Below are 13,609 nucleotides of genomic sequence, written 5' to 3'. Positions count from 1 at the left end.
TTTGTGGATACTATCTTTTTTTTGTTGTTTTTTTCATTGTCTTTTTATTTTGTCTGCACAGCCAGCATGTGGGATCCTAATTTCCTGACCAGGGATGGAATCTGTATCCACTGCATTGGAAGTGTGGGGGCTTAGCCACTGGGCCACCGGGAAGTCCCTGGATACTACTTTTAAAGTAATGAATCACTAAACAGTTTTGTACTAACGCCAGAATATTCAGACGAATCAATGAAACAAAACAGCATATCCTCTAGTGTATAAAAGTGGCATCACGCTGTTGTTCAGTCACTCAGTTGTGTCCAACTCTGTGACTTCATGGACTGCAGCACACCAGGCTTACCTGTCCTTCACCGTCTCCTGGAATTTGCTCAAATTCATGCCCATTGCATCAGTGATGCCATCCAACCATCTCATCCTCTGTTGCCCCCTTCTCTTCCTGCCCTCAATCTTTCCTAGTATCAGGGTCTTTTCCAATGAGCCGGCTCTTTGCATCAGGTGGCCAAAGTATTGGAGCTTCAGCATCAGTCCTTTCAATGAGTATCAGGGTTGATTTCCTTTAGGATTCACTGGTTTGATCTCTCTGCTATCCAAGAGACTCTTCAAGAGTCTCCTCTGGCATCACAGTATGAAAGAACAAAATACTTTAAAAAGCAGTGCTGGGCCCATTGGCTGTTGCTGCATGCCTGCTCAGTCGTGTCCACTCTTTGTGACCCCGTGGACTGTAGCTCGCCAGGCTCCTCTGTCCATGGAATTTTCCAGGCAAGAATGCTGGGCTGAGTTGCTGTTTCCTTCTCCAGGGGGTCAAACGCATCTCTTGCGTTTCCTGCATTGTCAGGTGCTTTCATTATCACTGGCGCAACCTGGGAAGGGCAACTGGTTAATTACTTAGAAAATTAAACAACTCTTCCCTCTTTTCCAAACACCCAAATTCATCCCAAGAGGTCTAATAAGTAAAAATAATACATTTTTATGTATTTCTGAAATATCTGATATGGGAATGGGAAGCGACTTTTCCAAGCATAAAAAAATTATGGACATTTTGAAACACATACAGAAGTTAAGCTCAAATCTTGTTTCATCTACACTATCCCACTTCCCACCAGCCTCATTCTGTACTGATTTATTATGAAGCAAATCTCAGATACATCACAGGAGCATGTTCATCATGTAAAATATGACTTGCAAGGATGCCTCATCTCGAGTTGTAGTTTTATTTCAAAGAAATATTGACAAGGGGTATAAGTGCCGCAGTGGTAAAGAATCCACTTGCCAACGCAGGAGACACAGGTCCAATCCCTGGGTCAGGAAGATCCCCTGGAGAAGGAAATAGCAACTCACTCCAGTATTCTTGCCTGGAAAATTCCACAGATAGAGGAGCCTAGAGGCTACATTCCACAGGGTTGCAAAGAGTCAGACATGACTGAGCACAACACAGCACAAATATACTGAGAAACAGCCCAAGAAAATATAGTAGAATGTCAAACAGACCAGAAGACTGTGGTTATTTTTCTCAAACATGTTTAAAATTAAATTACTAATGCAACAATGAGAAGAATACTACTAAATGACCTATATCTTATAGTTCCTTCTTATTCAGATTTATTACTCAGTTTTCTTTCTTTAGGTTGTGCCTCATTTAAAAGACAATTTTCCACAACAAATATATCAATTTGGCATTTCTAATACATGATGCTAAAGATGGAAGTTCCGCCACTGAAAACTCTCTTCTCCCATTGTACCCCACTTGGCAGCATTTGTTCTTCTTGTGCTTTTTTCCAATCTGAGTTTGTTTAGCAATCCTCTTCCTACTTGAAATGCAAAGACTTGTAGTGATTTGATGATTATTATAGTTTTTAAAAGATACCTTCCAAGGATATTTGGTCCTTTCTATGGTTTCCTTGTATACAAACTCATGTTTATGGGAAAGCCGGCACTTCAACATAAAAATAAAAACAAATTAAAACTTCAATAAAGCTGTTATTGTAAAGAGGGGGAGAGAGAGACAGAAATAGTCTAGAGTCATGCCATATGTGACTCTAGACTGGATTAAGTACTAGAAGAAAAAAGAACTATAAAGGACATTACTAGGTCAATTAACTAAATTGGATTACAGGTGCCCAAATGGATAGAAATGTTGTATCATATTAAATTTACTAAAGTTGATTACTATTGTTATATAAGAGAATCACCCTATCCCTAGGAAACATGCATTGAAATATTATAAAGGACCATGATGTATGTAACTTACCTTTAAGCGGTTCAGAAATTATTCATCATATGTATATAAAATATCTATTATAGAAAAATAGATATAGACAATTGATAAGATAAAGCAATTTGATAAAATATTAGCAATAGGTAAAAGTGGGTTGGGCTTCCCTGGTGGCTCAGATGGTAAAGCGTCTGCCTGCAATGTGGGAGACCTGGGTTTGATCCCTGGGTTGGGAAGATCCCCTGGAGAAGGAAATGGCAACCCACTCCAGTACACTTGCCTGGAAAATTCCATGGATGGAGGAGCCTAGTAGGCTACGATCCATGGGGTCGCAAAGAGGTGGACACAACTGAGCGACTTCACTTTCACTTTCAAATGTGGGTAAGAGGTATATGGGTTTCTTTGCACTATTCTTGAAACTTTTCTATAAGTTCAGTTATTTCTAAACAAAACAAACTGAAAAGAACATGACTGTGATTACGATTCTCATAAAAACATCCACTCTGATCTGGCCCCTGCCTACCTTTCCAATCTCATCTTCATTCACCTGAAAGTTCCCCGGGCTTTTGTTATCCATCCTGCATTCACTGTATTTCCAGACCACTCTCTATTCTTTGTTCCTTTACAGGCTACATATACACTTTTCTGTCTGAAATGTCCTTATAAATGTTCTCTGCTTGAAAACCTTCTAATCATCCTCACTACTCTGCTGTAACATATCCATCATGATGAAGTAGGTTAGGACATCGGTTATGAGCAACAGCTTTGCACTCGGGTAGCCTGGGGCTCAACACCTGGCTCTGTGCTCTCTCCCTATCACACATCAGGCAAGTTATTTTCTGCTCTAAGCTTCAGTTGTCCCGTATGTGAAACATACACATTATGAAATATACATATGCATTATGAGTATAATTATGTATTATATTTAATTATATGAATATAATGAATGAGTATAAATAAACATATACATTATGAAACAGTAACGTTAGACTGATGGGAGTGGATGGGAAGATACACGTCACAAGCTTGGCACAGAGCCTGGCAAATTAAGCACTTGTTAAATGCTTGTTTTACCCTTGCTTCCTCCCCTTCAATAAAATAATAAATAAATAAATACCTGGCTCTGAAAATCTCAGAAGTATAGTTAGTCAAAATATATTTTACCCTTCAACTCATTTATAAATATTAGGACCTTTATATCAGACAGTTTCCAATTTATAAGCTAGGAAATCAACTTGGTTCTTTGTGGCTAGGATTTAAAGTATTTGAGAAGGAGTAGAAAGAAATAAGTGAGTTTAGAGTACTGGGGCCAGGACTTGAGAAGTTAGGTGATTATCCTGTGGGTAAAGTTTTTAAAAGGATGGGAGTGCAGTGATCCAGTTTATAACTTGAGAAATCAGTCTGAGAAGAATGTGAAACATTAACTGGGAGGAATAGACATTAGTTTCATCAAGGCATGTTAGGAATGGGCTCAGCCTCTATTCGGGAGACAGTATGAATAAATGCAGAGGGGGACAAAAGGGAGGAATCCTGGATGGAATCAATGAGTGGAATCGATGACATTTGACCAACCAACATGGTGGTGAGGGAAAAGGAAAACGCTCTTGGTGGATGACCAGGGTCATCATGAACTGAGATGATGAATGCAAGAGGAGGCAAAAAGCATTGTGGGAGGAGAAAAATAATAGGTTCAAATTTGGTAAGTTACAGTGAAGTAGCTGAGGGGTTTCCAAGTAGAGGTGATCAGCAGAGAATTATTAATGGATGTTTCCGTTTGAGAGGCACAAGTCCACATGCTAGAAATCAGAATGGCATAAAACACATGGCTGTATAGAGTGTTCAGGTGTAAATACTGGAATCACTGTGCAAAACTTACAGTACCGGGGCTAATTAGCAGGAAGGTCTAAAAATATTAATCTGCTTAACCTTAATGATTACATTAATATAACAGTTAAAGCTCCAAATCTAGACATACCTATGTGTTACTGGAGCCCACTCCCCCATTTTTTTCTCCTCTAGCAGCAGCAGCACTTTCTAAGGAGTATGAAATTATGAAAGGAGTGATGTTAGAATGGATTCAAATCCGAGCCTAGCCAGTGATTAATCTGAGTGACATTTAACAAATGCCTTAATCACTCAGATCCTCAGTTTCTTCACCTTTGGAGTTGTATAGCAGTGGTCACCTTAGGGTTGCTATGAAGGGAGGCAAAAAACATAGTGGTCAAAAACATGAGTCTCCCCAAAAGAGACTGTCTTGGGGTTGAATTCTACTGTGCCATTCATTAAGCTGTGTGACTTCAGTTAAGTTTCTGAACCTCTCTGGGCCTCAGTTTCCTTACCTGTAAAAAGGGATACCCTTTCCTTTGCTGTTTCTGAATTAATCAGTGACTAGGGCCATGCTTCCCAGTATACCACTCTTCCTGCAGAGAGAAATGAAGCACCACCCCAAGAACAGGGTGAAGGTGCAAGTCAAGGACTACAGAAATTGTTACCAGGTGCCCAGAAGCCCAAGGTTGCACTTAGGAAAAGAATTGCATTTCTGGCAAAAAGAAGAATGATTCTATTGTAACTGTCATCTGATCAGGACTGGGCAGGAATAGAGGTCAGTGTGGCCTTCCTGGTTCAGAGGAGTGTAAATGAGGGTTACACTCTGAGTGTAATACAGCTGGAAAGGTGCCTGAAGCCCAGGTTGTCTGCAGATGGTCATACTCCACACCAGGGACTGAGCAGGACTCTTGATGCTCACTCCAGTGCTCCTTTCTTCACATAATACAGATGGGCTCAGATTTGCTGAAAAATACTGTAGTGGTTCTTTCTTTTCTGAGGAAAGGAAATCAGAGATCTACTGCTAAATTGCTTCAGTCGTGTCCGACTCTGTGTGACCCCATAGACGGCAACCCACCAGGCTCCTCTGTCCCTAGGATTCTCCAGGCAAGAACACTGGAGTGGGTTGCCATTTCAGAGATCTGAAAACGTACCAATTACTTGGGCATTATGTTTTACATTACACACAATAAAGCGCTTCCCAGGTGGCGCTAGTGGTGAAGAAACTGCCTGCTAATGAGATCCATGAATTTCATCCATGTCGGGAAGATCCCCTAGAGGAGGGCATGGCAACCCACTCCAGTATTCTTGCCTGGAGAATTCCACAGACAGAGGAGACTGGTGGGCTACAGTCCATAGGATCACAAAGACTTGGACACAACTGAAGTGACTTAGCATTTAAACTCATTAAAAAAATATATGTGGTGATGACAATATGTTTGGCTTAGCATTAGACACAACTTTGAAATAAGAACGAAAATCCACTGAAAGAATCATCTGTGCATCCTCCTATTCTACCATCCTAGCTTCACCCCTAAACATATCTAATTCCTCATCCTTTTCGTGTGGGCAATATTTTTTTACATTTCTACCTTTACATGTACTGCTTCCTGTGCCTGGAATGCTTTTTTCTTCATAAATTAACTCATCTGTTCAAGTTACTAGGTTTTCTGTGTAATCTACTCGTTTCAATTCTAGTCTTGTTGGTTTTTGCAAGAGGAGTCTGGTAGGCTACAGTCAGTAGGGTCACAAAGATTCCGACACGAATGAGCAATGAACATATGCACACACACACACACACACTCTATGGCACTTAACAGACTTTATTTGGATGTGACAGTGTCTTCAGCCAATAATGATCTCCTTAGAAATGTCCCAAGCCTAACGGAGTGCTCAACACAAGCACTTCTCCCGTATTTTTACAGAATTAGAAATGAGATGAAAGCAAAGGAATGGTGAACAAGGGATTCACTATGTAAGTTACTTCCAATAGGAAGAGGCCGACTTTGGATGGTGGGTTGGCGAATCGTTATAAAATATTTAAAAATAAAATTTAAAAATTCTGTATTACTAAGGCACAGTAACTAAAAATTACTCACATGAGAAAACTGGCCTATTGTTATCAGTTACACTACAAAGGTTGCTCTTTGACTAAACTGTCCACATGTTCGCTCCCTGCATTGATAAAGATGTAAAGTTGAAATGGGCAATTAAAGGTTAAATCTCTCTTTCGCTTAGTGGGCCTGATTTTTACATTAAAACTCATGTGTCAGTAGACATTGCTTTGGCTGTGAGCACTTTATTTCCTTCCGTTTTTAGCAGGAACAATACGAACTGGGTTAGAATATTCCCTATTTCTGCTTTATTGACTATGCCAAAGCCTTTGACTGTGTGGATCACAATAAACTGTGGAAAATTCTGTAAGAGATGGGAATACCAGACCACCTGATCTGCCTCTTGAGAAATTTGTATGCAGGTCAAGAAGCAACAGTTAGAACTGGACATGGAACAACAGACTGATTCCAAATAGGAAAAGGGGTACATCAAGGCTGTATATTGTCACCCAGTTTATTTAACTTATATGCAGAGTACATCATGAGAAACGCTGGACTGAAAGAAACACAAGCGGGAATCAAGATTGCCAGGAGAAATATCAATAACCTCAGATATGTAGATGACACCACCCTTATGGCAGAAAGTGAAGAGGAACTAAAAAGCCTCTTGATGAAGGTGAAAGTGGAGAGTGAATAAGTTGGCTTAAAGCTCAACATTCAGAAAACGAAGATCATGGCATCCAGTCCCATCACTTCAAGGGAAATAGATGGGGAAACAGTGTCAGACTTTATTTTTCTGGGCTCCAGAATCACTGCAGATGGTGACTGCAGCCATGAAATTAAAAGACGCTTACTCCTTGGAAGGAAAGTTATGACCAACCTAGACAGCATATTGAAAAGCAGAGACATTACTTTGCCAACAAAGGTTCGTCTAGTCAAGGCTATGGTTTTTCCTGTGGTCATGTATGGATGTGAGAGTTGGACTGTGAAGAAGGCTGAGCGCGGAAGAATTGATGCTTTTGAACTGTGGTGTTGGAGAAGACTCTTGAGAGTCCCTTGGACTGCAAGGAGATCCAACCAGTCCATTCTGAAGATCAGTCCTGGGATTTCTTTGGAAGGAATGATGCTAAAGCTGAAACTCCAGTACTTTGGCCACCTCATGCGAAGAGTTGACTCATTGGAAAAGACTCTGATGCTGGAAGGGATTGGGGGCAAGAGGAGAAGGGGACGACAGAGGATGAGATGGCTGGATGGCATCACTGACTCGATGGACAGGAGTCTCAGTGAACTCCCGGAGTTGGTGATGGACAGGGAGGCCTGGCGTGCTGCGATTCATGCGGTCGCAAGAGTCGGACACGACTGAGCGACTGGTCTGATCTGACAGAATATTCCCTAGACTTGGTTATTTGCTGACGTGAATGGAAGGTGCTCATTTTTGGTTCCCCCATCACCACTGCAAAACAGCACGTATTTATTCGGCGCCGAGTTTTACACGAGGGCTAACAGCGAGGAGTCAACAAGGAAACACCACCGACTTCGACTTACAAGGGGTCCGTGGCTTTTCCGAGGAAACACTGGGCCGGTACCCGAGCGCTAACCGCCCCTCCGCGTCTGGCCTGGTAGCGGTGACTGAGTTCAGGTCTTCGGATTCTCCAGACGCGGGCGGCTGCCCGAACCAGCCCAATGGGGCTTGGACGCCGCGCACGGACGTTCGAACGCCGTCCCTGGGGCCTCGGCCAATGGGGAAAGCGGGCCGCGAGGCTACGCCCAGCCGTCGGTGACGTCACGGCGACGCCCAGGGCGCGCGGGCTCCTGGGCGCCTGGGCCTCCGCCCCCTGACGTCGGGTCGCTGCTGTTTCTTGGGCTCCGTGCAGGTTGCTACTTAGCCAGGTCTTGTGCCTGTCGCTGCTTTCGCCATCTGCTCCATGGCTTTCGTGACCAGGCAGTTCGTGCGCTCCATGTCCTCCTCCTCCAGCGCCGCGGCCTCGGCGAAAAAAATCCTCGTCAAGCACGTGACTGTCATCGGCGGTGGGCTGATGGGCGCCGGCATTGCCCAGGTGGGCCGTCCGCGGGCACCTCTGCCCGCTCGTTTCTCTGCCCGTCCTGATAGGAAGGCGCTGGCGGGCCGTGACACGGAGTGGAGTGTCCGGCCCGAGGCCAGCGCCACGGGAGTCTTCATCCCGACCCTCCCCCGTGTAGTTTGAAATTTCTGGGCCTGTGGGTCTCCACTCCTCCCAAGGTCTAGTGTCTTTGGGCCGAGCCTCAGTTTCGGGGTTTGCTTCCCGAGACCCGGACTGCGATCACTTTTAATTTTATCAGTTATTCTGCAGTCGTTAGTCAGAGCAGTTTTCTGCTCTCCTAAATGGTCTTTCTCCCCTCCGAGTGTTTGCTTGCTGAAAAGAATAGTAGTCAGCACTTTTGTAGCATTTTGTAAAGTTACCCAATCGGAGCTTGTGAGGCCCTGAGACTTCACTAACAGCTGCACGAGATGTCTTTGACCCAGTGCCCTCTGGCGCTGGGGAGACTGGGGGAGGGGGCGACTGAGGGCTCTGAAGAAGCCTCTAATCTCGCTGCATCTGCAGGACTCTGCCCGGTTCCAGCTGAGCTGTGATTCAGGGTCAGGTGTGCAGTTATTACCTAGGTCCTGGGTTGGGAAGATCCCCTGGAGGAGGAAATGGCAGCCCACTCCAGGATTCTTGCCTGGAGAATTCCATGGACAGAGGACCCTGGCGGGCTGCAGTCCATGGGGTCACAAAGAGTCGGACACGACTGAGCAGGCGCGCGCGCACACACACACGCTGTGATTCTTGTATTTTTACTTACTGATATTTAACGGTTATTTTCTAGATCGGATCAGGTAGCCGTGATTTTCATAGCTTAGCTGATAATATTCTCAGCATTTCAGCCCTTTGCTACTTGTATTGTGGGCGGGGAGCATTTATCTAATTTTTCTTGGAGGAGTGATCATGATAAGAGTTTAATTTTTTTTTTTTTTTATTGTCTGTTTCTAGCTACAGCGTCTGTTTTCTGTGCTTCCTTTTTAGAAAAATATTTTATTAGTAATACCTTAAAGTTTCCTACACTGCAGGTTTTTTGCAACATATTAATTTGAGAGCAATTTCTCTTGAAATCTGTATTTCATTAATGTTTTACCCTGAGATGCTCCTGTTTCTTCTCAGATCACCCTGTTTATTGTGTACATGCCTGGTGCTGGGTTCTGGAATCTTTATTATATGTGAGGTGGGAGGAGTAAGTCCCTTTAACCTTGAAAGTTCTACACTTTATATACTACATGATACTCAAAAGAAAGTTTAGGTTGAATGCCTTTGTATATCCCTGCTCCACCCAAAGCTCCCTGTGCCATGAGAGAGAGATTTATCCTGGGCAGGTATAAAATACTATATTTGCTTAAAACCTGTAAACAGCATCTTAGTGGCAAGGTATTAGAGCCTTGCTGCTGCTGCTGCTGCTATGTCGCTTCAGTCGTGTCCGACTCTGTGCGACCCCATAGACAGCAGCCCACCAGGCTCCGTCCTCCCTGGGATTCTCCAGGCAAGAACACTGGGGTGGGTTGCCATTTCCTTCTCCTATACATGAAAGTGAAAAGTGAAAGTGAAGTCGCTCAGTCCTGTCCAACTCTTAGCTACCCCTTGGACTGCAGCCCACCAGGCTCCTCCGTCCATGGGGTTTTCCAGGCAAGAGTACTGGAGTGGGGTGCCATCGCCTTCTCTGATTAGAGCCTTAAGCTCCCAATAACAATACAGGAAATGGGTTAGAAACTATAGTTGATGGTCCCGTCAAGACATCAGTGGAAGAGGATTAGAAGCTAAGTTGAAAGTGTCACTTCAGCTTTTGTACAAATTCAAGTTGCTCAGTTCTTGGAATGTTGTATCCATTATTGGCCAAAAAAGAGTGTTATGTAGTACAAAAATGCACACAGGTAGAACCTTAAATTATAAGTATGATGTTGGAGCTTTCATCTGAGAAAGAAGGGAGGAGCTTGTGCAGTTCAGACTTGTAGATCACATCCTTGCATAGTTGGACCAAGGTGTGCCTTTTGAAACCTAAGGTGTTAAAAAGAAAGCTGTTTACCCCTCAGAATGGAAATATAATGGAACTGTCATTCAAGAAGTTGATAAAGACCAAAGATTTAAGTAATTCTGTCCTTACATAACAAGGTTTAAAAGAGCCTCAGCCACTGTGGGTAGCAGTTTTAATCCTGTGGAGGGGAACCACCCTTTGCTGAAGAATATCTCTGTGCCACTTTCTGCCAGTCGGTTGGCTTTGATCTGTTTTTGCACTCTACCCTAGATCATGCCATTTGAGGCAGTGGTGCCTCATTCTTGATGCTCCTTGACCTACAGCTTTTGGTACTGGCTAAATCTGTTTTGCTTATTTAGTGCCATAGACTTCTTAGTTGCTACATCTTGACTGTAGATTGTATTCAGTTCACTGTGGGGAGCTGGGATGGCCTGTACTGGCCTGCCTCACATTGGCAGTACTGATATGGGAAACGTGCTTCTGTGCCTTATTTTACTAATCTCTGAGGTAGGAGCAGCCTCCGGGAGAGTGAAGGGATCAAATGGATTAGCACACATCAAGCCCTTAGCACAGTGGCGTTTAGTAGGAACTCGAATGTTAGCTGTCTTGAGGGTTATTACCTTTATGGCGTTAGCCTTGTCCTTTTGTCATTGTCCCCTCACAGCATTCCCATCTCTGATCTTGCTGCTGTGGTAGGACTGTAATATTCAGATGGAGAGTGTTGGTTGTGCTTCTGTCCCTTCTTGTTTGATCTTCAAGGTGAATGCCAGTTGGCAATGCAGTTTGTTACGGGGACCTCTGAAAAGAGGGAAGGCGTTTTTTATCCTCTTCAGTAAAGCTTTAAAAGCATAAGCACAAAGTAACACCTAAATTACGCCCTTAATTTGCATTTAGCTTCATTCTCCAGAACTCTTTCTGAAGTAGTTTAAATTTTAATCAAGGTGTAGTTCTATTTACATTTTTAATACTTTAAAATTTTGTCATTTTTGGCATGTGTTCCAGTTCATGTTGAGTAGGATGAAAAAAAAAACAAACCCTAGATTTTGTGGGAGCCTGACACGTTTCTCAAGCAATTAAGCAATTTAAGACAAGTGAGTTCTGTGTTTAATAATATGAAGTTGATCAGAGTACAGACCATATGTATATTTGTTTTGTGCAAGAGTTCTTTGCCTGTCATTTTTTTTTTTGCTTGTTTTAAATTAAACACACACACACACAACTGACTCATGGTTAATATTTAAGTAAGATTAACTTGTTTTGTGTGTTCACACATTATTCTTACTTGGGTCTGATTGCCAGTTTATCTTCAGCTGGATATTTAGGCCAGCAAAGAAACTTCCACCAGTAATTGACCCTTGAGTAGGGGATGGGTTGTGTTTTGCTTTGTAAAGAAGTGGAAAAGGAAGAAAGTTATTAGCTGTGCATTTCTTCAATTTGTAGAATGAGTTTAAGCTTCGCTTCCTGCATTGCCTTTTTTTCATATAAGGAGCTCAGAGAGTTTATGGCTTTCATTTAGTTACCGGTGGGCAGCCAGTGAGTGGGATTTCTGGGAATGACATTTCAGGAGTGGACTTCTTGGCTTTCTGATTTACCTTGCTTTTAGTATGCCATACTTTGAGGAAGTGAGAATTGGCATCTTGAAGGGGGTTGGAGCTGGGTTTGCACCCAAAGACTTTTTTTGGTCCCTCTTAAAGAGCAAAAAGTGCACATTTTTTCTGGGGAGAACTCCTTAGGCTGTTAAAACAGGATGGGGTTGGGGGAGCCGTATTCTAAACTACAGATATATGTTTCCCTGACGCTGTATTACTGAGGACTCAAGTGGGTTGGAAGTCTCCTCTCGGCTCTGCATTGGTTCACCCATCTCTTTTTCCTGCCCCCCAACTCTGACTTTTCTGATGCTGAATAGAAGAATCATCAGAATTGCTTTGTGTTATTTAGCTTTACTTTTTCCCTGTTGCCTCAGTGAGTTTGCTTCTGTTGAAATTTGCTTGAAAGCAGAGCAGGGGCCTAGGAGAAGTTTTAAGATCTCAGGAGCCTGGCACCATCATTAAGTTCTAAGCTCTCCTTTGGGACTCAGACTTCTTTATGGAGGGAATAGTTTTATTCCCAGGTGTTAACTTTGTCCTCAGGCGCATGGGGTGTGTTTGTCGTGAAGTTCTTTCCTCACTTCCTGTGTTGACGCTCGGTTCTTAATTGGGCTGTTCTCTGATCTCCATGATGTATTGGGGACAGTAAAATAGCTTCTGTCGACATGTTAGTCTTTGGACTTGGGGTGCGGCTGGGGATACTCTAGAAGAGGTAGGGCTGACAGGCAGAAAAATGAATGCCATGGAATATGTTTGGACATTGTAGAGCAGAAATGGTACCTCGGTCAGGTTTTGGGTTTTCTCTGCTGTGTCCTGGATGCACCTCACAATTATCTGCCCCTTTCTTGAGTTTCTAATTTCATTTTCTCTTCCTCCCTCTTCTCCCCAGTTCTGCCTTAGGCACATACCTCACTGCCTAGCTCTCCTGGAACCACAGGCAAGTAATGCTGCTGGTCGCTGTGCTGTATCTTCCTCCAGGATATGCTGAGTGTGTGATGGTTTCTGCTGAGTGTGATTGAAAGTGTGATTGAAAGGCACTGTAAGGTGCCTGCTGGATTTGGGTTCCAGCCCTTCTCCTCCTGGCTGTGAGAATCTCGAGCGAGTCTCTTAACCTCTCTCCGCTTCTTCCCTTATCAACAAATAGTGTTACTTCTCTTAGTGTTCTGAGGGAGGAAATGAGCTAAGTGCTTAGAACTGTACTAATGTGTTCAGTGGAAGCTGTTTAATAATTGTTAGCTGCTTTTATTTGGTGTAGATCCATCAGCTCTAATCTGGTGAGGATTTCTCTTATTTTAGATTCTTTTAGCAATGCTAAAAGATCTGATAGTCAGCTTGGGAGAGTTCAAACAATTCTAAAGATTTTAAGACTAATTGTGTGGGTTGTTGAGAGATAACCTTAGTGCTTTCTTTACTCGTATTTGGTTATTACAGTAAGTTCACACTCAGAGCATTTAAATCTGAGCCTGGCACTTAAAAAACACTACAGATGTATGTGTGTTTTGTTCCCTTTTTTTCTGTTCTGAGTACTTTAATGTCTCTGTCATTTCTTGTGACCGTTATAATAATCATCCCAGCAGAGCTGTCACCTGGGTTCAAGGGTCAGCGGCAGAGCTGAGGCTGGAACTCAGGTCTTTGACTTACCGTTCTGCTGGCTGGAGATTCCTGTGGCTGAGATGACCACCGTTCTGCGTGTACCTTTTGGCCTCTACTGTCTTTGGGGAGAAGGGTGGCCTCCATGGGCAAGGGGATCTGTGGGTGTCTGGAGTCAGCAGTTAGCATCTTGTCCTTTCTTCAGCTCCAGATTTAGCTGATCATCTCCATACTCTGCTACCATCTTTCTGCCCATAATAGACTCAGACTCCCCTGGCATGACTTCTTTGTTCTCTCCAGCT

The 13,609-nt window shown here is 43.3% G+C and overlaps 1 protein-coding gene across 1 annotated transcript in view; it reads left to right on the top strand.

The window, feature by feature from the left end:
- Window positions 1–7,865: 7,865 nt before the first annotated feature.
- HADH (hydroxyacyl-CoA dehydrogenase) overlaps window positions 7,866–13,609 on the top strand; it is a 43,580-nt gene continuing 37,836 nt past the window's right edge. Inside the window, exon 1 of the mRNA XM_061419432.1 lies at window positions 7,866–8,147. Coding sequence (XP_061275416.1) covers window positions 8,016–8,147 — 132 coding nt within the window. The 5' untranslated portion in view covers window positions 7,866–8,015. The remainder of the gene's footprint in view (window positions 8,148–13,609) is intronic.

Source organism: Bos javanicus, chromosome 6, assembly GCF_032452875.1.
Source record: "Bos javanicus breed banteng chromosome 6, ARS-OSU_banteng_1.0, whole genome shotgun sequence".
Lineage (NCBI taxonomy): Eukaryota > Metazoa > Chordata > Mammalia > Artiodactyla > Bovidae > Bos > Bos javanicus.
This window is presented reverse-complemented; position numbering and strand designations above follow the sequence as displayed.